Genomic DNA, 26,260 nt, shown 5'->3' with positions numbered 1-26,260 from the left:
CACTTTTATACTTTTTACAAATAAAAATCAAGGACCACATTCTACAGTAAAATGACCTATCCAAATGTGTGACTCAACAACGGTGTAGTTGGTTTTAAAGCCCATTTTAAACATTGGTAATGAACTTGATAGAGCAGCAAATTATCTTGAGGATTTTGGTTGTTTTTGTTTCAGGGTGAGAAAAGTGCACTTGTGTAAAAAAATGAAGCGAGGCACATGCAAAATCATTAAGGACACTAACTTTGCTACCCAGTTTGAAAGGAAATGCTTCCACAGTCAAAACAGTACACCACAAAATGAAGCAGAAAGTGAACTAGCCTTTTGAAATCTTCTTCACTGAAGAAAAACTAAGAAGTTCCACAGCCAAATTAAGACTACAGTTTTAAAATAATTTATTCGGTCACATAAATACTTTGTAACATTTGCATGTTCCCTTTTTCACATCCTTGGCACACAATATAGCTCTTAACTTGTACAAAACTAGTGTAAACATCCATGGAAATGAAAGGAAAGCTGGTTGACATACATAAACATTCAATAAATAGTAAAAGGAGTGAATAATTGATGGTAAAGATCATGTAATTTCACTTGAATGTTTAATTAAAAGAACCTTAAATTTTTTTAAAAATAGTGAATTAAAACTCCATTTTTCCACCTTTTTACCATTTTTGCATTTAATCAGATACACAATAACAATTCTTTAGTTCAAATTCTTGAATGAACAACAGCAATTCAATGCAGTTGTATTACTTGAGGCATTGACCGTTTCGGTTCACATACAGAAGGTTACAAAACAGTATTTGCAGGTTAGTGGCTTTGGACAGCATGACTTCTGAACTCTCACACCTCATTCCAACATGACATTAAGATTTGCCCTAATGAGCATTAGTGTATAATCTGTTCTTGATAAAGACGACATCGGACAGATGCTGTCGGACACCTGGGTAATGCTGGATGTGGTTGAACCAACGAGACACGTTAAGGTATTTCTCCTTTTCTTGCACTGTGAGGTCCGCCTGCATGGGGAATAAATACAAAGCACCAGTAACACCAGGCACTGCATCATTAGAGTCATAACATGTGGTAAGGCAGAATAAAAGTGGATCATTTTACAAATGATTTAAACTCAAGTAACTTGTTACAAGTCCAGCAGTCTTCTATCCTAATTTCACACAGTAAAACTCAAACCCATAATACGTATGGAAATTTAATCTACTCAAAGGAACAGACTTGGAGGTGGAACACAGTTGCATGACAGAGAGGGGGGAAAAGCTTGCATGAATTTAAAGCATCTCTCTATTCATGGGGTCAGGATACAGTACAGGGCAGTGCAGGGAAGAGTTCCACAACATGCACAATCCTTTCATGTTCATTTAGCAGACAGTCTCACAGGCAAAGTGACTACTTCATGTTTCAGGGTGTATTTTAACTACAGGAGTAAACTTTTTCCAGGCAATTTCAGACTGGATAGGATAATTGGAAGTTGTTTTGTATGACTATTGCTCAAAATGGAATAGTCACTAAGAATCAGCATAACTTAATTGCTCAGATCTGCTAGCTTTCATTATTAAGTTTGCAATGGCATTATTCAAATTACAACAGTAAAACAAACTGGAAACCTGCCCATACTTCATAAAAATATTTAAAGTACTATCACACAGAATAGCTTCAAGATCAATCAGGAAGAAGTCTCTATCACACTATTGCAACAGCTCCTTGTCACAGGTTATATGGTTAAGGTTAATGCAGAGCTTCAAGCCTATCCTTAATCAGAAGACTGGCTTAGGTAAAGTTATCTACAGTTTCAGATCCAAATTCTACCTTTAAAACTCTTTCAAATTTAGGTCAGCGGAACCCTCAAAGCTTTACTACAAAATCTGTTATTACTTTGGAGTCTTTCAAGCCAGCTGTAGAACTATTCCCACCTTGTATCACCTGTATTACTATTCTTGATTAGCAATTTTATGTCTTCTTATTTCTCTGTAATCAAGGTAGCTTATCAGTTTAGACCATAATCTCTTTTCTCACATTAACATACTACAACTGAATTACAAATGGGGCAGTCCTCAAAACAGACTATAAAAGCTGCCTCAGGAACAAAATGTGATGTTCACATCAGCTCCCCTATCCAATACTGAAGCTCCCCTATCCATACAGCTCCCCTATCTCACCAATACTGAAACCAATCAGTGCAGGATTCACCTCACTTCATTTTCAGTTAGCCAATTAACCATCAAGCTTAATTTAAATCTTGACAATGCTGGCAGTCAACAAAAAAGGGCACATCTGCACAGGACAGTTTTACCAGAAAAATAATGATCTAGACATGCCTAATATTTTTCATGTTTAGATTTCTAAAGCTAATCAAGGTTAATCTCCTCAAAAGCTAAACAGATGGTGTATTCCTTACACTTTGTTCTACAAACACTAGATTTTATGGATGCTGCAGGTTCACTGAAAATTTGGTTTTGGGCATAAGACAGCTGGAAACAAATCTGTTTTAACAAACTTTGGCTCACAAAGAGCTAAACATACTCATTTACAGATATTCAGGTATATGAGTAAAAAACCTGATCTTTAAACCCTCATCTTGTCTTATATTTCACCTTGTGACATGCTGCACTTTTGATTTCAGGAGTTTCCTATCAGATTTGCTGCTTGTCCTTGCTGTTCTCTCACTCAGCCCAGCACTTGGCTTAGAACTGGGAAGCTTTAAACATGTAGCAGCAAAAATAATGTAAGGATATATACTAGAAGATGAACCAATGGGAAAATACTGAGGGAGAAGAATTTCAAGTATTTGCAGAAGGAAATTCTAAACCAATGGAACAATAGCATTAAAGCTCAATTAATGGGGAATTAGGAGCATAGTAACTGTGGCAGTAGCCAAAAGGCAGGGATCTTGCAGCTGCTCCTAAACCCAAGTAGCTTTTCTTCCTAAGGAATGTACCTGCCAGAATACAAGCACAGCACTACAGATGTATTTCCTTCTGCAATTTTGTACTGTTATGAACCCCAGCTCAGGCATATGAGAAAATCTGCTCTTCCTGCTGCTGGCATGGAAATGCAAACATTGTTCCCACAGTTGTATAGTCTGATAGAAATGCACAGAAAAACCATAAAAATCAGCCACATATTTTTGCAGATCTAGAAATATAAGAGAGTTATTGGCAATTAACCAAGTAAACAGCACTAACCAGAACAGCACTAACAAAGGGGGGAAAAGAAGTATAGAATTTTTAAAGACATTACAAATCAAAAGTGGAAGCTATGGTAATATAACACTGTTTCACAAACTGCCTGAGTTTCTCCAAGTGCAGTATATTCAGGGCCAAAAAAAAGCAGTACCGTTTTGGGAAAGATGCTTTTGATCACCTGCAGTGTATTATAATTAATGGTAGCTGGATGCTGATGCTCAGTATGAAGCTGGGGGACCATTTACAAAGTAACAGTGTGTGAAAAGAACAATGTGTGTGCTCTAAGGCAATCTAAAACTACTGGAAGAAAGGTATTTAAGTATGGGCAAATACTAAAATACTAAAACTTTAAGTTCCTTGAGTTCAAGTAACCTTTTTTGAAGCCTTTACTGGATGAGCACCTGGTTATGGAAAGGCTGAGCTAAATTTTATATTTTGCAGGAGATACAGTATTTCCTTCCCATCATCTTTTATTGGTAACTCTTGATCTTCACATTTCTCCAATGTAAAGCAAAAATAGAAGTCTGAAGTCTGAAAAACTAGTCCTCTTCCATTCTGTTAGTGTAGTGAAAAAACATCTGAAGGGCAAAACAGACAGCTATGCTAATAATAAGACCCCTTTTTGTACTCTAGGCACAACAAGCGAGATATTTTTACTTATTTACATAATGTACTCTATCAGTGAAATATATTAAAAAGCACTTTGTGGCATGCTCTACTTTTTACTCTGAACATAACTCTTAGGTTAATTGTTTAGAGATCACTTCCATGGCATTTTTTACAACATTTTGTTAGATGGGTATTTTCTGTTCTTCCTCATTAAATTAGATAATTCCCCCAAGTTAAGAAAGGCTGCTGTTCTGCTGTTAAAATAATTATTTGCTGTTAAAGCAATTATTTTAATAGCAAAGAACAGACACTTAATTTGACAGACCTTTTTTTCTTTCATGTCATGAAAAAAAAGCCTTTTTGTTCTACCACAAAGCTCACTGAGGGGCACCAAGGTGGTTATCATACAATGCAACTTTAAGAGTTTCTGAAAGGGCTAAAAATACACAAGCTTTAATTATATTTTCTTTCTGTAGCATTGGGGATGCAGGCATAAAGCCTCATTCCCACAACCTGCAGGTCATGGAAAAATCTAAAAATACCTGCCTACATATGAACCTCTTCAGCATCAAGAAAAGGATAGATACTATCTGACTTTTTAAACTTAGCCTTTAGACAGGGGAGAAAGACAAAATAACCCAACATCTGGATGGTATATTTCATGACATACATGTACTTTCACATAGTTCTGCCTAAATTTCTGCTGTTAAAGGAATAAGCTCAAAATCACATTTTTTTTAAAGTTAAAACTACTTCTTTTGCAATTCAGTTGAAGAACCATTTTTAGCATCATTGCTTAGAAGAAAAGCCTGTTACCTCAGTACTAAAATAAGTAGCATATCAGTGAATCTTAACAAAAAGTCATGGCAGTTTGTTTATTACAGGAAATGTTCCTTATGGAAAAAATAACTCCAAAATAAACTACTATTGTAGTTTACTATAGTTATTTATAACTCCTTGAAATTCTTCTCCCTCAGTCTCATTACAGTTCAATATTATTGGTTCTGACTCACGGACAACTACTTAGTTTGTTCTGTACTTGATCATATTTGGTTTGACACCAACATTTTGACTGAGGCATCTTCCATTTGCAGATATAAACTTCACCCATAAGTAATCTTCCAGACCTTTTTAAAGAAATTTTCAAGTCAGACATATAGATTCGAGACCACTTCCTTGGTTCTGACAACATTTTTGAAGTATAAAAGCAGATCAGTCATCATATTGATTATTTCTCTTAAAATAAAACTGGACTTGTGCTGGTCAAAAACATTTAAGAATGCAGACATCTGGAAACTTTAAAAAAAATAATTTGAAAAATCTGCCAGATTAGAAAACAAGTTCATTACCACAGGAGGAATTTAATGCTTACTGATTGCCTAAGCTAACCTCAAGCAATGCTTCTAAATTCAAGTTTTCGCTGCAATCTATGCTTTAACCTAGCAGAATTTTATTGTCCACATATATCCACATATGTATTTCTGGAACTGAAGTGTCTATAAGACAACAATATTAATCTTACATACACAGAGACATCAATTATATATGACAATGTAGATTATATTGATTGAAAAGGCAGTATCAAGCATTACATTTTTTTGTTTGTGACCTATATTATGATGCAGAACAGCGTGTACGATTTAATTCCTGCCTTATTACTATGAGTGTGTATTTTTAATTAAAAGACCCAAAACAGATTCTGTGTGCAAGAACCCTGAAACACTACCTGTGAATCTGATTCTCACTGATTGAAATAACAATTTTTTTCCCACAATATGGATTTTTAAACACATTGCACTATTATGTTTATTAGCATAACTAGAAGGGACAGGGAGAATGAAAGGCACACAACAGCAGAATTAAGGGCTGCTGCTGTTCAGTAAATAAACTGTCAGGTCAAATGCATGAGCCTGGACAGTGAAGAACCAGACTCCTGAACCTCTCCTGGATAATGGGAAGAGGAAAATTAAAATGGGAGAGGGGAATGAATTCTATGATACATGATCTATACTCAGGGAAACCAAGACACCACAGGTGAAGAACTGAGCTATAGGAGTGGCTGGTCTTAAAAACTTTTCCAACAAAACGTGCATCAGAGGGTTTATAGTTTTACTACTGGCTTATTCAGGATGACCATGGTATGTCAGTAGTATTTACAGTATCCTATCACTAATGTCTGTGTTAGCATGTAGTTTTTAGCCTATCAAAAGCAGAGATTAACCTTTAAGGCACTACCAGGTACTACTGTTTTCAAATTTCTAGGTAAGTTGATGGACAGCAAGATCTGTGGGTTTGCCCTATGACCCATGTCTCCCATTTCTACCTCCTTTCTTAAAGCATCATAGGAAATACATATTGATATTTTGCACAAGGCTTAGCTGAAAGAGTGGTGGATTTGACAAATTCTTTCTCTGAACCACTTCAAATGAGGAGATACAGCAGCTTTCCCTGCCTCCCCCATAAAGCTTAGGGCAGAGCAGCTCTGGACATATTCCCTTCTGATTACAAGAATAATAAAAATAATTAAAAGACATTAAAAAAAACAACACAAGATTCCACAGGTCAAGATCCTGCCTCTATATGTTTATCAACTCTGAAACCTTCAAATGACATGTAATTGCTAGTTAGTAGCTTCTAGATTTTCATATTCATTTAGAACAGTCACCCCATTGCTTGCCCTTTATACCTTTCTGATTCAGAAAATTACCTTCGATGAAATCAAACATTTCAGAAACAGATGCTGTACTATAAACTTGTCCCAAGTAGTGTCTGGATGGTTGCAGGCACACAGGAGCACCAAGTCATTTGTTTTTACCATCTGTTCTATTTCCCAAAGCAATAACTTGTATCTTTTCATCTTGATTAGGTGGTCTACTCTAGAGCAAACTCTAAATTTAAAATACGCTTGGATTTTCCCCTGCCAAGTTTTTTTTTTAAAGTCTCATTTGAACTTGTACTCTCTAACAGAATATACAATCATCTTTTTAGAAAATACTTACAGTCTTTTTTATGTCTGCATATCATATGTGAAAGGTAACCCATTCTGACACTATAATCAACACATCTATCCTACTGCTTAAGATATTTTACAAGGTAAATATGATTTAACAGAATTCATTCTATGTGACTTACTCTAGCAGGTTTTCAAAAACCTTTTGAAACGAAACTTTCATCTCCTCTGCTTGACACTTATTCGAACTTTTACTCCTGGACAGTCAAGATACAGATACATATTCTTTCATTTCTGGTAGAATTTCACTACTTGATTGCCCCTCCCCTCTGCTTCCATTTTGAAATGTATTCTTCTACACTTCTCCCAGAGCTCTGGTTTTAATTGTATAAAAGTAACCATTCACCCAGTTGATTGAATTCAATTCTCAGACACACATGCATTTGTCAGAGGCATCTTCTTCTAATTATCCTCACTCCCCCCTTCAATTTTCTAATGTAAAACTGACTGATTTCATCTTTTCCCAAGAATTAAGAAGACCTTTTTATGTGAGTCCTTGGGTTTCTTCCCACTCCAGAGAATGACAATGGCTCATTTACAAACACATTCCAGCTACCAAAATGCAAATAGCTTCTACTGCTTTATCTTTAAATTAGCACTTGGGGGTCAGAACTGAAGGTGCACCAGTTTTTAAGCACTTCATAGTAGCCTAAGTGGACTACAAATAATCTCAACATCTTCCCCACTTAGAACAAATTTATTGTTGGCATGGGTATTTTTTTTCCTTTTCCTCCTAAGCACCAGCTCCCCATGTTATTTTCATATTATGTACCTTATCAAGTCTTATCATTTAAGTCTGGAAACACAAATGACAATTTGTTATGGCTCAAACTTTTTAATATGCATTAAGGAGCTTAATTTACATGCATTTGTATTTCTCTAATGCTAGCGAAATTATTACTTTTAGTTCTGGCACATCCTTTCAGCTTCATTTATCTATTTGCCCATGTACTTCTGTGACTGTAGTTCAGTGATGTTTCAGACTTGAAAAGGCAAGAGTCCTCAATGATAGAAACACAGGGATAGGTATCATCCTTGCTATATTTTGCAGAGGAACTAAAGCATTCTGACACTACAGGTCTTTTGACAGATACACAGCTAAAGATTAAAGAATAAAATGAAAAACTTGAAAACAAGTTTTATCTCCCTCTGTTCTGTTCCATTCAGTAAATTAAATTCTATAACAATAAAATGCCCTTTAGATAAATAACAATTATGATAGTTGGACATATAAAAATGATGCAAGTAATGCTTACCATGATATGATGCAATCCATAGTACATCAAAATGTCTGCTAAGGTAAAAATGTTTCCTGCAAGGTAAACTTTATCTTCAAGGTGCATGTTAAGATCCTAAAAAGGAAAAAGTCATTACACTGCTGTAGTATTTACTTTGTGAAATGATATATTAAGGCAGCTGTTAAAAAGAATAGAAATTTCATCTGGAGACCATGCATATAAAATAAACGTCAGTTTTAAGTTATCCTAACTCAGCAAACAAAACAAATAATAAAAGAAAAAAATTCTAGAAAGTAAGTGATAAGATAATAAAATAAAATATCAATCTTTGACAGTGAGAATTAGGTAAAATTTAAATGCTGGTCTCTAAACAAAGTAGTTTATACATAGCAAAATTTTTTAAAATACAAATGCAATTTATTTTAAGCTGACTCCACTGAAATACTTTCAAGTCTGACTTTTCTTGGCTTTAAATTACTGCAATTCAAAAATCAGGAGAATTGTGTATTTATTATGAGTGCAAATTCAAATGTTTAACATTTGATTAATAGAAAATGCAGTCCTATGACAAAAGGACAGCATACTATTCTCCCAGCAGCAGCAATGCCTGTCCTCCAGGACTCCATGCAGCTGGTCAGCAAGGTTCTGGAACACCAAATGTCTAAGAACCAGGGAAGCACACAGGAATAGTGGGGTGGGAGACAAGTTGTTTCAAGCTTGATGCTGGTAACTTCATACATATCAACTGCTATCACTTGACACCAGCTTTTATTAATGTTGAAATTACTGCTAGCAATTCTTTGTGACTGATATTGTCAATTCAGCTGCTGTCTAAGTCTCTAAGAAGAGAGAATTTCAGCATTTTAAGACCATCTCTCAGGAATTCCAGATCAGAGTCTATCAGGGTGAGTAGTAGGTTTCTGTTCAGGTTCAGTAAATAATTATTTAAAATGCCTATTAACATAAAGACTCATTTTCATGGCTTTTTGAATGCAGCCATTCTCTACCAAAAACCAAGAGGCTGACAGGCTCACTGTTGCTCAAGTTTATCATTCTGAGGACACAGGCAGCACACAGCAGCTCTACCTCTTTTACCTGTCCTTCCTCTTCTCCAAATCTTACCTACTTGTCATCCGATTTATACACCTTTTGCCCCCCCACCCTTTTCTCTAAAGAACTGTAACAATAAAATGATCTACTTTAACCTGGATCCCTGCATAAGCCAGCTTTAGTTTTACAATATTATTTTCAGACATCTACAAAAACAGTTTCCCAGCTTTCCCTTGGATTTGGAAACTCCCCTCATGTGAAGAAAAAAAAAAGAAGCACACAACATCTGCTTAAGCCACTCCCTCTCCCTGCCCTAGAAACAGAGGTAAGCAGCTTAAACACAACTAACATTTTCAAAAATTTTAATTTTTCAGTCGCAATTACAGCAAATTCCATTTTCAGACATTTTATTGAAAAAACAAATCTTCGGCAAGGAGAAAGGGGTTAATATTTAGTGAACAATTAAAAAAATATATTTGGCCTTTAGCATGTTTTTGCGGTTACATAATTTTACTGATAGAGGGATTTCCTACAATGCATTTATAGAAAATAAACCAAGAGCAAAACACAAAACTAGAATGTTGAGACTTTAAGACATCTAACCTTGCATTTGCTTTTGACAAGTTCGACTCCATTTAAGCCACCTTACTATTCTTTGATAACCTCTTCACGACAGGACTCCTGTACTTCTGTAATATTTGAACATCCCCATGTCTGCTTTGATTTCTTTTATTAGAGCAAATCAGGGAAACATATTAACCCCTGCATAGTTAAAATTCTGTAAGGTCGACTGCCCCTGGCTATGTAGCTTCTTTTCTTTAGACTGGTTTACTGCTTTGTTCATGTTAGTGGGTGCTCAAATTACCTCAAACATGTAACTACAGTCCTGTGGCATTTCCTACAATGCAATACAAAGGAAAATCCAGTGTTAAGAAGAAAAAACTTGCAGGAAGGAAAAAAATCCCCAAACTAAAGATCTGCTTTACTAGGAAAAAAACCCAAAAAACACAAACTTGTCTGTTTTGAAACAAATTCTCTGACCAGCATTTTTCATTTCAATTAACCAGAAATTCCACATGCATTATAATGAAAACTAACACAGATGAAATTATATCTTCTCCTCCTCCTCCCTCCATTCTTATTAGCTTAGGCTATGGAATCAGGATTTCGTAAAGGAAATAGCTCATTATCTTTGAAGGTATCATAACCACAGTTATATACCTGCTGAAAATTTTGGATTTCTGCATCAAAGAAATTACAGCATGCTAATTCTGAGTTTTATATTGCATATGTACACTCAAAATAGTCATCAATAAAAAAATCCTAAAACTTTAAAGGCAAGATAAGCCATTATAGCGTGAACAATTATTTATTCTGGTTAATCAAATTTTATGAAGTCAGTTAACTGAGCAAATTAAATTTGACAAAAATGGTTTAGTCTTGTATAAATTAGCATTAGTTTACAATTCTGTTTTTGAACATGTACTTGTCTCCCCTAAAATATAGACAGATATTTTCATTTCATTCTGCAAGTCACACTAATTCAGAAACACCGTATTTTTTTCATGAGCATTAGGCACATTTAGTTAATCTTGCTGCATGGGTTGTGCTTCCCATGGATGATTATATTACTGGCTAATAGCCAGATGTGTTAAAATTCCTGAAAGTCAACTTTGCTTAAGTGACCACTGTATTAAAGTGAAATAAGTGTTCCAGTCCTGGAGAGATTAATGAAAATATGAACACAAAAATCTATACAACTTCTATCACATGCAGGAAATTCAGGTCTGCTGGCTGCCATCTGAATAATTTGTCTTTCATGTACTGAACGCCACTACTTAAGTGAATTGCATATATACAAACCCAGGATTAGAAGACTAAAATAGTCCTGGAAGTTGCTTGTAACTATATAAACTTACTGTTGCATTCCCTCAGGAAACTCTCAAATTTCAGACAGATAGTTAAGGCATAGCTGCATTACAATGCATTAACATACACTGAACAACTGCAGCAATTCAAACACCATTTTGAGGGGGAGAAAAGCAACAGAAAGAGTTGTTGCATTATTTATGGACTAACTGATGTATTTCCATTTGCTTGTTCTATGGGAAAAAAAATCCAATTTGCAGCCTGTATCTAGCAACAGCTCAATGCATCCCATCCAGAGCACACTTCTGAGCACCCCCAGCATTGCTTACTGCCTGTTAAATATGCAATCCAATGGCCCCTAATCCATTTAATCTGCTCAAGCTGCTGAATCCCCGCTAGTCACTGCCAGTTGTGACAGCAGCTTGGATAAGGAACAGTTGCCTCTTAGGACAACTCAGGAGCTTCCAATGGACCTAACCACACTCTGATTTTGTTCTGGATATTTTGCCCACAACACCCTGCTGGTGTATGTGCTTCTTGTACACACAGGCATCCTGTCCTTTCAGTCAGCAAGATTCCCGAGGTCATTTATGCCCTAAATGCTTTTATGTCTCTCACACCATGCAAAGACAAAAAGCTGAGCACTCCCAAATGTTTCAGGAAAGCCCCTGACAATGCAGAACCCAAGAAAGGGTTTCTGCAGCCACATCCAAGAAAAGCAGAACTACACTTTTGATACATAGACATATTTTTAATTCTCATGCAAGACTCTTCTCTCTAACTGGCAAACTATGAGCTAAACCTGATCTGGAAAAATATTATATTACTGAGTTTCCTGTGAAAGAAGAAAAATAATCAACAAATGTTGCTGCAGTTAAAATAATAATAAAAATCCAATCTTTAAACCTGTAAGTGTGCAAAAAAACAGTGTACAGAGCTGTGGATTAATGGCATGAATAGAGCATGGATTAACCTGCTTTTGCACTGGTGGAAACAGTAATTTTTCAAGCAAGTACATTAAACAGAAATTACAGCTCTCTTATTCAGATTTCTATTTGGATTTCATTATTACAGCCAGGCAGCACAGGAGACTGGGGTAAAGCTAATTGAAATCACGGAACATTGTTCTGTATGAGACACTGGAAGTAGTACACAAAGACTCTTAGTTATTATCCTTCACAGAGCAGAGGTTTCTACATTTATGTGAATGCTTTTATATGAATTTAACAAGCTACCAGTTATTTGTCAGAGGTTTCTGAAGATGGAGTATGAGGGGGGAAGAATCCTCAGGTATAAAATACCTAAAATTGATAAAGCAGAGACATTAAAATCTTCTGAACAGAATTCACTAACACCTAAGTAGACATCTGATGGCACAGAGAAACAGATAAAACACTAGTTATCCTGCATGACAACTCAGAAATTTTCAGATTATTTTTTCCTATGCAGCTTAATTTACCACTTACTAAACATCAAAGAAACAAAAGATTATACTCTTCACCCTGTGGAAAAGAAAGTTAATATAATGCACTGTGTATTATGCTATCACTGCTATTGACATTCATCATTCCTACTGATCTGCTGAGGAACAGATTTGGAGCAAAAGTACTGCTCCCAGTTATTTCCCAACAGAAATAACAGAAGCACAAATCAAAATTAGACAAAACTCAACAAGCCCTTTATTGGTCCATTCTGAACACTGTGGCATTTGCTCTGGATGAATATAAAAACCCTGGTTGAGATGGTCTGTTTCACCATAATTTTCCTGCCAAGTAACAGCTTTAGGCAACACATTAGTAAGAACAATTTAACAACCTATTTTCGCAAAGCAAACAGAAAATCCTTCCCGTTCAAATTGACAAACACGAAACCAGTTATTTACTGACATTTTGTAGAACCACATCAGTTAAGGGTTAAATAGAGGCAGCCTAAAGTTTATAGCAGAAGTTACTGAACTGTTTTTGGCGCAGCTTATTATAAATTGTGGCTCTAGGCTGCAACCGTCCCAAGACTGCCATTGTGTATTCCAGACACGTTGTAAAACTACAGCCTCAGACTTCCCTCCCTATTTTAGGTCTTCTTTTTTTTCCACCCGTACTCCCTTTTGGCACAGTATACTTAAATGGTAGGCTGCCACTTTTCTGATTAATCATGGTGGCAAGAGAACAAATTACCAAAAAAAAAGCTCTTAATTGCTATACTGTGAAATTATTAGTGCTGAAACAATTCCACAGCAGACTTGTGTTAAAATAAATTCTGATTACTCAACACTTGCTTAAAAAAATCCACAGAAAAACTTGTAAAGCACTTAAAGGGAGAGATTCTCTCTAAAGTAATACTGATTGTTTCTCAGTAAGGAAATTTTGCTTTGCTTGGAAACACTTGATATATCTACATATTTGTATTCAGCATATTGTCTTTTTTACACAATCAGTGTCACTAAGGCCAAAGATGGAAAGAGATCCCAGCTCCAGCAGGAAACTGCCATATCTCTGCATCTGGTTTTAATGCTTCAATGCAGTTCTGCAAATACTCTTGCATGTATTGACACTGCAAATATCGTCCCTAAAACGATCCTGAGCAGATAAATTTTGTTATAACAAGACAGAAAATTTGCTTTTGGTTTTTATAAAAGGCAAGAGAGACAAATGGAAGTTAGTTATTTATTCTCATATGGTTTTCTCACAGTTTGGGAGAACATATAGCATCACAAGTTTCAAGTTTGTTCAAAGAATGACTGAAACTCTGTGACACTTGTCATAAAAGTTTAGACAACAGGGACCTCCATGAGCCACCTCGTCATACCACAGCTAAACCTGAAGTTAAACCCTGATTAGTCAGTGCCTCCTTCAATGAAGTTCTAAAAATCCTACAGGGTAGACAGTTTTCATGCTGTATCTGTAAAGTAACCATGAATGTGAAGGTTTTGATAGCATTTGCACATAGAAAGTAAGAGCAGGTATGTTACAAAAAGAGAAGCAATGTAAACAAACTCACGATTAACCAATGGAAGATATTCCCCAGATACAATGAAACCAAAATAACTCAGATTATATGGGGTTCAAGTGAGAGAAATGGTTTGTCAGGGTTTTCACCAAGTTGGTAGGTAACGCAGGCAGACCAGCCTCAAGATCAAGAGGGCTATCAGCTTGAAGAGTAACAAAGAGTTATTTTGTATCACTTTAAGATGCATTTTCCTTTATTTTAAGTTAAAATGTTAATACTTCTTCAGTTTATCTTCGGTTTCTGCACACCTTGCCAGAGCCAGGAGTTATTAGGACTCTGCCAGCTTCAAGTAGAGTCAACCTTGCAGCTCACAAATTTCTAAACTCTGACTCACTGGCAGCACTGACCAATGTTACTCTCAATCTAAAGCAAACTTTTAAAACTAGAAAAAAATTGATCAAATTTTACTGCCCTTTTATACAAATTTTGAAAACAGTGCTTAACACCGTAAAGCAAATTTTGTCTTCAAGTTGTTCCCACAAGATTGCAAAAATACTTATTACCAGCTGCAAGGAGTAAGGAAAATAGAGTAAGTTTTGCTATCTGCTCCTTGTCACCTGGCTGCTCAAACAACAAGGGGGACTCTCAAGATTTTCTTTTCTGCTTCCACGTGTTTAAGAGGAAGTAAGCTTCAGCCTACAATAACAGTTTAATAACAGCAGACAAAGGACTCCACACAAAGTAGCTCAGTGTTAAGGACAGTTTTGTAGTGGTTCCTTTCTGATTTCAGTTTTCACACACAATTCTGTCTAGTACCTCCTTTTAGCATCAATACCACACCATCAAGTACGGCTTGTATCCCATAATTGCCACATCATTAAGAATAGCCCTTAAAGCAATCAGAGAAGTGTTATCCTGAAATACAACACCAACTTGCTTATAACCAAGGGTTTATGAAGATAGTAAGAAACTGGTGCCTCACACAGGCAACTGAACAGTCTCTAAACTGTGTGGAACACCGTTCACCATTTAGAGCCATTGAACACTGCAAGAACTGTGCTTCATATATGTTACAGTTTTAGCTGTTTTCCTGTTTCAGGTTGCTGGGTTATTTTTGTCAATAAAAGTGAAAAGCAGCAAGAGGAATAAAAGCCAGTACTTACTGATACTGTCAAGCCCTTAGCTTAAATTTTAGCTGTAAAATTTTATCAATTGGGTGTTCATACACACATTAGCACTGTAATCTTTAAGGTCTAGTTGCTCCAAAATTCAGTGGCAAGGTAATTAAGCACTCCTCACCTTCAGAATTGTTCTGGTATCCTCCTTGCTGGAGCCTCCATTGACCCGGGTCACTCTGTATTCCAGCCACTGCTGCACCACAGCCTTCTCCTCGGCAGTGCTTCCCAGCAGTTGGTCCTTCCTGGCCTGCCTGACCAGGTGGGCAGCGATGGTCATCAATCCCCTCAGCCCAGGGCCATTGTTGGTTTGCAGAACAGGAACCTGGAAGTGGAAACACAAGTGGAGGACTAAACAAACAATTGAAGAAAGGAATCTTTATATGAATTGCTATTGGTTTGGTTTTTTTTTAATGCTCCCTCAGAACTTAGAAACATTCCTGGTAAAGGCAATGCCATCAAAACCAAGTCTGTGCTGTCCACTTTTTGCTCTTTGGGGTGTTTTATTTTCAATTCTTACAGAAGAACATGAACAAACCAGGACACCCTTGGCTCCAATTAAGCAAATTCTGCCAATATTAGGCAGAAAACGCATTGTGTGTTCTAACACTGTCAGAAATCTTATTAACTGACTTCTAACTAATTTCCAAATTCAGGACTCTGACTTCAGACTGTGAAGTCAGTAGCATCCAACTTCTCTCTGAGCAGGCAGGTTGCAGTAACCACACCTCCTGAAAAGCTTATTCCTACACACTGCACCATTCCAAAAGGCCCTAAACAGCAGCCAGGAGCTCACTGGTACCAGCAGGAGAGCACAGCACACCTCCAGCTCTAGCCATGATGTCTTTGTGAGTGACAGCAGCATGTGTTCAACTGTGGGATAGGAAACTGGACCGCCACCTCACTTCAGAAATGAAGTGAGGGAACTGGAACCCACTGCAATAGGCTGAAGCCCATTCAGGCATTTATGACATAAAATGAAAGAAACTGATTAAAATGCAACACTCTTTCTTTTAAAGTATTTGACCACACAGAGGAGTCTGTTTATGTCCAGATTTATTTAATCTAAGCTGAAAGCATATTATTTTTGTACTTGTATCAAGAGTCTTCCACTACTATTAAGTTTTTTTTTTCCACTGAGCATCCAGCCAGAAAAACTACACACAGACCTAGTTACTTGAATTTTTCAGCATTATGCTTTATGGTAATAGCACTAAAATACCAGCTGGGCTGGAAAATAATTAAGGCAGTTTTTGCAACTGAAGAACACACAGAGATGTTCAAGACCCGAATCATAAACAGTCAATTAAAAAAATACAAAACAAAACAACTGCAGAGTTTCATTTCTCAACCAACCTTCTCCAGGAGGGAGGATCAAACAAAGGGCTCATAAATTTGTGACACTCCCAGCTCTAAATTGCATTTTTCATGCCTCGGATGCCTCTTAAACAATGGAAACTAATGTTTCCATACAAACTTTGAAACATCAAGACATCTAGAACCATAGAATCATGAAAGTTGGAAAGTACCTTTAAGATCATACAGAAAAGCATCCATCCAGCACTGCAACCCTAAATCACTGAATCACCACTCAGTGCCACATCCACACAGCTCTTAAACATCTCCAGAAATGGATACTCCACCACCTCCCTGGGCAACGTATTCCAATGCCTGATCACCACAAGAGGGAAAAACATTTTCTAATATCTAATCTGAATCTCCCCTGTCTCAGTTTAGGCCATTTCCTCTGGCCCTCTCAATGCAGGCACAAGAGACAAATCAACTCCCACCCCACTACAACCTCGTGTCAGGTAGGAGTACTCTAAAGAATAAGATATTTAAGAGCAACACGTTCTCAGTACAGATATCTTCCTATTATTAAAATACCACCTTTTTCTTCCCACGTCATTCAATCAAGATAGCACAGGCATAGGGAAAGGAAAGTGCTGAAAGAAAAAGTATAAATCAAGCCGAAATCCCTTCCATGACACATGATGATCCTTCCAACAAGCAGAGGGAAGGAGTTTCCAGAACCTACAGGCTCGCAGGCAGCGAGGCCCTACAACATCCACAACACAACATATGGTGAGGGAAGGACTGGAGGGAGCACAGGTGAGACCCCACTCAAAGAGACGTCGGCTGGACTGGTATCTGGGGGGCCGCAGCCACGTTCACATCGGTGTCTGAGGGAATTGCCAGGGGGGCGGGAAGGGAAGCTCGGAGGGAAGCAGCGACTGGGGAAAGGAGACCAGATGACGCCCACCCTCCCAGGCGCGTCGCCACCGCCACCCGCTCCAGGCCCCTCCTCGCTCCCTTCACCTTCCGCTCCCCCTGGACGCCGTACTTGTTCCCGCCCGGCAGCCCCAGCAGCCGCTCCAGCAGCTCCAGCTCCTCCGCGCCCCGCACCACTGCCGCCATCTTGCGCGGCGGGACACGCGGGACAGGGAAGGAGGGCGGCAACAACCGCTCGCCCCATTGGCGGACAGCGCCACGGCGCCGCCGGAGGAAGCGCCACTGCCATTGGCCCGAAAGGGCCGGCCAGCCAATGAGAAGCCAAGAGAGGCTTCGCGTTCAGCCTTTCGGAGGGGGAGGGAGGAACAGCAGGGTCACGGATAGCGCATGCGCAGTCGTGCCTGCACGTCCCCGGCCGCACGGTGGGCCGGGCGCGCGCGCCCCAAACCGCGCCTCCGGGGCGGGGCCTTGCGGGGGGTGGGGCAGCCGTAAGGGGCGGAGTGGGGGGAGCCGCCCCTTTGCCCATGCCCAGCGGGGCGGGGGCGGCGCGGGAAGTGTCCGGGGAGGTGTCCCGGCGCTGGGGTTTCACTGGATCAGTTTGGTCGGAAAAGACCTCCGCGATCATGGAGTCCCATCTATGACCCAGCGCCACTGTGTCATTCGGACCATGGCACTGACTGCGACGTCCAGTCTGTCCTTCAACACCTCCAGAGATGGTGACTCCACCACCCCCCCGGGCAGCCCATTCCAATGCCAGTTCCACCTTTTCTGTGGATAAATCCCTCCTGATGTCCATCCTGAACATCCCCTGGCGCAGCTTTAGGCCATTTGCTCTTGCTCTATTGCTGGTTGCCTGGGAGAAGAGTACAGCTACAGCCTCCTTTCAGGCAGCTGTAGAGAGCGATTAAGGTCCCCCATGAGCCTCCCTCTTGTCCAGGCTCAACATCCCCAGCTCCCTCAGCTGCTCCCTGTAGGACCTGTGCTCCAGACCTTCCCCAGCTTTGCTGCCCTTCTCTGGACAGTTCCAGCTCTGTCTCCGTGTCCCCACACCCCCGGTGTCCCGGCCTGCCGGCCCCTTGCTGCTCGGTTCCATGGATGGCTCAGTGCTACACAAGGGGCTGCCCTGATGTGTCCCTGAGGGATGCCCTCCACACAGACCATCCCTCCCTTCTCCTCGGCTTCTCAAGAACCATTCTCAGGCACCACTTCTATCCATCCATTGGCCTGTCCTGTCTTCCGCCATTTGGCAAATATTGAACTCATTGTCCAAGTGCAGCCAAATTTAGTAGGGGAGCTGAAGTTTTGTGCATAGCTACATCAATAGGGATCTTGTGAAAAGATCAGCCAGAACCAAGGTGCTACCCAAGGGCATCAAAGGAGGAGGAGGAGAGATAAAAATAGGGTTAAGAAAATCATCTTAATCACCACTGTTAATAGAAGTAGTGGAGTTAAGAGATAAACCTCACAAAATCTCAGCTGGCCATGAAATAGCCTTATTTAACTGCATTTTAGTGTATTTGAGATTTGATGAAGACATGATTTAGTCACCTTTCTAATGCAAGATACTCTGCTGCAGATGTCATACTTTTACATCTGATCATAAATGTTACAAATTAAAAGAGTTTTAGACTTCCAGGTTTATTTGTGCAGAGTATCAAAGTGCAATTCTTGATAGAAGACCATTAAACACCAAATTAACATTTTCTTTTTACTAGAAAGAATGAGCTAGTCTTGTCCTACTACTGACATGTTCATAGTACAGACTCAGGGCTATCACTGTGTTAGTCATCTCAGATAAGATGATCCTGACAAATGTCCTGTTTCTCCAGTGAAACACTTTATCTTGATACAAGGTGACATTTAGATTTGTACATTCTGTTATAGAAAAAGTCTGAAAGTGGACACTGAGCCTCTTGCTGGGAAGCAAATCTGAAATTATGAGTGGATTTTTAAGGTCTATAGGATCTTTTATATTAACATCTGCACAGCACTTAATTAAAAAAAACCAAAACTTGAAAATGGCCTTGCTCTTTGCAGAGCTTTTTAAAATTAATCACCTCCTTTCTTTAAGCAATATTTTGAAATTATATTGTTCCAGTAGTGTTCTAGTAGTGTTCCAGCTCTGTGATATCAATGAATGGTCTAAAATTGTACAGAAGGCTTCCTTTTCAGTGGAAAAATTGAAAGAAATGCTTTCCTACCTTTTTGAAAGCTAGTTGATAGTTTCATTATTAAGCAATTTTACTTTTGTTAATGAACCATCTATCAGTAAATATATGCCTACACTTACAGGTTATTTTATATATTTATAATTTTTAGATGTTTTGGAACCTAGAAGATGTGATCCACCAGTGTAAAATTTAGTATTGATGTGTTGAAGTATCTATCAGCTAAAATAAAAAGGTCACAATTTCAGTCAGATGAAACCTGGGGGTTGTTGGGTGGTTGCTTGCTGCTTGCTTTGTTTTTTGGTTTTTTTTTTGTTTTTTTTTTTTTTTGTTATGACTTTCTACCCTCAAACCTCAAAGTTTTAAAGACCTTGGAAAAAGAGACTTTATAAATTAGATGGAAGAGATAGGAGATTAACTGCTCACGGTTGTGTAGTAGTTTTCCCTTGATAGCAGTGTTTAGCCAAGTCTCTCTTTTCCTGGGCACAGTTCTCCCTTCATTCCATTAGGTGGAGCTTTGTGATTAAGGCTTCAGAAGAAGCTTGCATCTCAGTGCAAAATAATTCACCACGAAATGGCTGGGGGAGGAGGTGAACGAAGCCTTCTTTGCTTAGAGGTATCGTTGTCCTGTACGCAAGCTCGAGACACAAAAATCTGAATCAAGACCCTCACATACAGGGAAAATAAATTGAAAAATCGATTCTGTCAAACAGGGCCCTGCTCTAATCTGCTGTTGTCATAGTCAAGTTCCGAGTCTAAAATACCTTAGGTTATAAATTAAATGTCAAATATAATTAATTTGCCACTTGAAACATGAAGTGGATGACTGTCCTTTGGAGAAAGCCTGACAGCTTTATGTATGTCACATTGGTATCTGTTAAAACAAGCTTCACATGCCAGACGATCCTTGTGTGAATCATATTGCTGTTAGCTGTACCAGAATTTTGTCGATGGAATAAGTCTCAGAACAGTTTTCTCCTTAATTGTCTGAAGCTTTTGCAAGACAATATAAATCAAGTGTCATCTGCATCATCTGTGCAGAATAGTGGTTTTATCATACATCAAATAAGCAATTTATTTCTTATTCATTACTACAGAAGCTATTGTTGAATATTTACATACAAATCTATATTTTATACAAATGGAGAATCTTTTCTGCCCTGCGCCTTGAACCCACTGCAGTTACAATTTGAATCCAGTTTTCCTTCCATCTTCTTAACTTCAGCAACAGCGGTTGTAGCCCTGCCATCCTCTTCCACAGGGAGGCCAAGGTTATAATTGAGTACCACTCCTTCCTCAGCCACTTCCCCAGGGCATGGAGATTCCATTTGCATGGCCTCCTACCCTTGCCCCAAACCAGAAGCAAAGAGGTCTTTTTCACATTTTGTGTTTTGTGTCCTTACTTTGCACAATGAACTACGCTCACCTTAAGGCTTGTTTATTCACAGGTACACCCCAGGAAGTGGAGGAGGCAGGTTTGCCCAATGGACACTTTTACACAGTTTTTGAGATAAAAATGTCAGTATATCGTGTTATTTCCCACTAACAGGACCAGTAGGACCTTCCTAATCCAAACCTCATAAAAATTTCCCAAGCAGCGTACTGCAGCAAGGTTTCACCATTAATTTTAAAATGTGGGTAACAAACTGGCTACATGTTTGTGGGTGATACCCTTTACACTGCCTGTGTGATCAGGATATTCATTTAGCTTAAGAGGAAAAAAAACCAGACTGAGACCATGCTGCTCACTGAAATGAGGGGAACTTGTGCAGACAAACTGAAAGATCCAGACTTGTTCCTGGTTCCTGCAGTGGCTGAATAAAGCAAAGATGAAATTGACTTTTTTTTTTCCAAGTGCTCTTGGAAAATCGAACACATGAAAAGAATAGTGCTTGTAGCAGCCGACTCTCCTCTGCTTCACCTTCTTTCTTCCTGCTCAACCCCATGGTCTATAAGAGAAACATGAGCCCTAGGTCTCTGTTAAAATTTAGCCATTCTTGTATGTGTCAGGCAGAAAACAACTCCAAAACAATACTTTAAACCTAAGAGGCACAAAAATTTTTTCTTTTTGTCTCATTTCCACTAGGTTACACTGACAAAAGGACTGCTACTTAGAAGCTTTTCTGCAGGCAGGCACTCAGAGAGGTTACTGTCCCAGCAGCTGATTTTAGCCTAAGAGCATATTGAAGGAAACAGGGAAGGGACCATTGCTGTGTGATTACTGCTGTGGTAGTGCACCACCAAAAGCAGGGAAAGGGACACTTGTCATACTTCTGAGAATACTGACCTCATGCACATGTATACCTGATTTAGCAAGAGATGCCTATGTTTATATTCATTTCAGTCAGAGCAATAACAGGATTCATCACTGACCTTTATTAAACTGACTGATTTCTTTTTCACTTCTGTTCCATGGAAGACAATTGCAAGTCATGGTGCTGCCCAGGCACTGCAGTGAGTTAAGATCATCATCTTAGCTGCAAGACAGGGCCAGATCCACAGGCAGAATAGCTGCATTACTGCATGCTGCATGAAAGCTAATCAACTCGGGTAAGAGAAAATCAGCTCCGCACCACCATGCCTAAAATGTTCCCAGACCTGACTCACTTGTACATAGCTCAGAGATCCCTGAACTTTGTCTCTTATAGGCATATCTGCATTTGGGTCTCAAAAAGTTTGTAACTCAATTTTGAAGTTAAACAACTTTTGAACATAGGTGACAGTTTGGGTTTGATAATTCCAAAATAACTTTGATTGTTTTCCATGGATTTGGAGACCAATCAACAGAGTGTGTATGTATTCATAAACACATATATTCATCTATAAAAATTGTCTCATTGATATTCCTTTTGAGTATTTTTTAAACAGAAAGTCCAGGAAACATTATTCTTCAAGAAGGAAAGAGTCAACTCTTAAGGACTGATTGTTACGAAGTTTATTTCTCTGAGACAGGGAAATATGAACCTACACAGAAAATTTACTGAGAGTTCTGTAGATACATATTTTGTTCTCAGCTTCATCCTTTTAAGTCAAATTTACTATCCTTTATTTCTCAGTTGCCTTCCAAATTTGAAGATATCGTTAAAGAAAAGCAACCATTATTTCTGGATGTATGGAAATTCAGGCTTACAAAAACTGGCACAGAGGAGAACAAACTGGTGTCTGACATACCAGCCTGAATGCTAAGGTTTGGTTCAGCAGGGGACCACTGTTTCTTTCAGCAGTTGTGTGTATCTGGCAGAAGCAGTTCTGCCCCTGACAGCTAAATAGATGAAGCAGATAACAGATTTTAAAAGTGCTTTACCTAGAAAGCTACACCTGGTTTATCATGTGTAAATGTGGTACATTTGGTTGATGAAATATAATCTGCGGCTTCTTTTACAGGTAAGTAAGTGCTGGGTTTAGTCTGTTGTGTTTTTGAGAACATGATCATTGTAAGAAGAAGCTGTTTTAGGGGAGTTTGCCCTAATTACATAATGCAGAGTCCTGAGATGAAAAGGTTAAGCTATTTCAGTGTATCCTATCAGTAACGTGCCACGTTTGTCCAGACTAATTCTGTTCTTTGTTCTCCAGCTATGGCTGTGCTGAGCTGGAAATATGTCCTGAACATACACTAGATGGCAGGCGGGTCAGGAGGCTGGAAGCGAGCCTTGCCCATTCATCACACAGTCTCTCTCCTGTCTCCAAAAGATCAATTGGCCTTCCCCAGGCCTCTGCAAAGCACATTTGGCTGGCTGTACTAAATATGAGTATGCAGTCAGCGGACTAGAAGCTGATGTAGCCCTCTGCCCACAGGACGCTAGGCCATGTTGTTTCTGACAGATTTGCTTTTGCCTTTTAGCCGACAAAGAGAAGATGCCTGATCAGTAACAGCTCGATCAGTAGCAGCTGTTGTTGAGAATAAGGCTTGTGTTAGAGAAGTGGATGTGTTAAAGAAGTGCTGTCAGCACCTGAGGCAGGCTCTGATGGCTTGTCTTCAACAGTAGACTCCTGTATTTGCCCTGCAGGAAGTGATGGCAGCTTGTCGCAAATTTTTTGTAGCAGAACATCTTTCCAATGCTCTGTGATGCCCCAGGATGAAAGATGCCCTCAACGTTGCCCTTAAAGTGGTGATCTCATTGCAATGCCAGTATGTACAGCCTTGAATACATTATTGCTTACTGGAGGATCCTTCGGGAGCTGTCGAGACACAAGGTCAAATTCAGCCCTCATGTAAACTTGTGGTGCTCGCTTGACCCACAGCTCTGTCAGTGTAACAGAAATGCTGTCAGCTTTCACCTCTCCTGATGTCCTTGAGGAAAGGGTGGATTTGAAAGGAGATGTCACATCACTATGAGATTATGCTAATGTCATAGGTGAGTCTCACAGGGCTCTAAGAATGAACCACATTTTAAAATAGTCTTTCCTGTAGTTCTGTGTTTTTTCATTAGTGGTAGTTGCAGGAGAGCCATGAGTGGCCATCAATTGCTTTTCCGGTCCCAGACAAAAAGTTTCCTCAATGTTGAGTTGCAGTCAGATGCATTTAGGATTCCTGCTCTGGTGTGAGAACTTCTGAACTGGTGCACCTCTTCTAATTTTAATGATCAAGTATTCTTCTGATTTTAAGGACACAGCTACTCTACAGACAGACTAATGGTAATGTAGTTATTGGTACAGATAAAACAAGTCTCTACTGAGAATCTTAGGTAGTTTCTTGTATCTGTTTCAGGGCTCAAGTACTTCCATAGAAGCGAGGCAGTTTTTATGGCCAGTTCATCTAAACATAATCAGCACATCTCTGGATAACAAATGGTGGAAAACATGGGTTTTTTTCTACACTCCTCTAAACTACTGCTACTTGTGGCTCTTATCAGTTGAGAATTCTGAAAAAAGCAAATGCTTATGTAGTTTCAATTGCCTTACTGAGTAGTGAAATAGTTGGGGCTCTTGAGAGTAGCAATGGGAAAATCTCACTGAAAAGAGCAATAGAGACTTGGCAGAGTGAATAGGCAGGTGTGTTTATCCAGACATGAACACCGAGAGGCTCCTTCCCTGAGCAGCAGCCAGCTCCAAAGGAAAGCTAAGAAACCCTTCCTCCTGCAAGTGTGGTTTGAGACAAGTCGCACGAAGACAGCCGGAGAAAACATTGGGCCACAACCGGACAAATGAAAATACAGAGCTGATGACTGACCATAGTTTGAGATCTCTTTCATATACATGCAGTTGCTGGGTTCATTTGCAGTAAAGCCCTCTGAAGCTGATATTGCTAGTGAAAGTAAATGTGAAGTAAAAATGAAGGTTCCTGCATTTGTTCTTTGCTTCTCTTTGCTTGGTCTCTTTTAACTTTTAATTGCTGGAGACACAGATCTACAAAGTAAGATAACAAATTAAAAATATAGAATTTGAATTAGGCAGTACATTATAGAACTTTTTAATGCTTATTTTTCCAGGAAAGCAACTTTTTAAAGGTAAAATGTGTTTGGAATATAATTTAGAGACCCAGGCCAGCACCAACTCTGTCTGTGGGTGGCTGCCTTTGTGAGAGGAAATTTACATTTAGCTTTTAGCAAGTTTGTTTGACATTAGCACATACATCTCCTAAAGGGAAATCTGTATGGGTATGGAGATGTCAGATGAAGCTCTGCTACTGTGATTCATGGCACTTTACCCAGGATTGCAGGAAGGAATTACACACCAGCCTCATGAGTTTAAGAATTTCAGGTGATGTTGACCATAACCCATGAGTTTGATAATGGGCCTACTAGAAGAAAGCAGGGTCACAAATAGAAGATTATCTTGTTTTTCAGTGCCTCTGCAAAATCACACAATTCTTCCTTTTACTAGGCGTTAGGGTGGTTTTGGTTTTGTTTTGGTCTTCTTTTCTAAATTTCAATTTTTGTACTGGTCTCCCCTCCTTTTCCCTGTTCCTTCCTGCAGTGATCTTCAGTCTTGTTTCTAGTCTCCATTCCAAAACTTGTCAAAACCATATATGGTGAAACAGACATTTTTTTAAATCAAGTGTTTATTTACTGCTGTTTTGGAAAGCATTTTATGGAGGTCAGGAGCAAGGATTTTGTGATGATGAGTATTTGAACTGATTACAGCAAGGAACTTTAATGCAAAGGAAGCAGGTTATGGTTATAAGCTGCTGGGTTTTGTTCAGCACATCAATGATGTTTTGAAATATCTGGTTTAGAATTATTTGAGCCTATAGTCTGGGTGCCTGTAATTTTACTTCTTGGGAGCTCACAGAGGTTCAGACAGTGGCTTACAAAATATACATAGAGATCAAGTGGTTTGAAATTCAGATTGATTTTCTATCTTCTTTTTTTTTTTTTTTGGTGTGGCAAAAAGGAATAAACCCTCAAAACACTATCATCCAAGGCCAGTTCCTGCCAGCAAGGGAAATTTAATCCACGCAAGCCACCAAATCATTGAGTACATTTATTCATTAAAGTAATCAATCAGTGGAAATAGGTTTTTCTTTTTATATATTAAATGGCAAAAATGATGAGTTCATAAAAATGTCAAGAAATTTTCATCTCTGCTATCTCTTTTCTAAGGTCAGCTGTCTTCAAACATATTATCCCATTTGTGGGAATCTTACTTATTCTGTCTTTCTTGTAGAAAGCTGAGCATTGAGTATTACACAGAGATTAAAATTGAGTAGAAACTATAGAAAATGTCAAACATAGCAGAAATCATGACACTTGCTCTTTTGACTAGGCACAAAAGCATCAACAGCTGTTAATTTTTGAAGCTAGTACTCTGGCAGTGTTACATTAAT

General features: G+C 38.8%; 1 protein-coding gene across 2 annotated transcripts; it reads right to left on the bottom strand.

Moving 5' to 3' along the window:
• Positions 1-375: 375 nt before the first annotated feature.
• EEF1E1 (eukaryotic translation elongation factor 1 epsilon 1) lies at positions 376-17,630 on the bottom strand. Of its 2 annotated transcripts, none has more exons than XM_054632441.2 (4): positions 17,439-17,630; positions 15,219-15,419; positions 8,073-8,168; positions 376-1,016 (listed from the first exon to the last, which is right to left on the bottom strand). In XM_054632441.2, the coding sequence occupies exons 1-4, from the start codon at positions 17,613-17,615 to the stop codon at positions 876-878; spliced, it is 615 nt and encodes a 204-aa protein (XP_054488416.2). In that variant the 5' UTR covers positions 17,616-17,630; the 3' UTR covers positions 376-875. The 2 variants fall into 2 exon arrangements, with proteins under 2 accessions (XP_054488416.2, XP_054488425.2); XM_054632450.2 differs by having other exon boundaries at positions 17,414-17,570.
• Between the last annotated feature and the right edge of the window lie 8,630 nt (positions 17,631-26,260).

The sequence above is a fragment of the Agelaius phoeniceus genome, chromosome 1 (assembly GCF_051311805.1).
Source record: "Agelaius phoeniceus isolate bAgePho1 chromosome 1, bAgePho1.hap1, whole genome shotgun sequence".
Classification (NCBI taxonomy): Eukaryota; Metazoa; Chordata; class Aves; order Passeriformes; family Icteridae; genus Agelaius; species Agelaius phoeniceus.
This window is presented reverse-complemented; position numbering and strand designations above follow the sequence as displayed.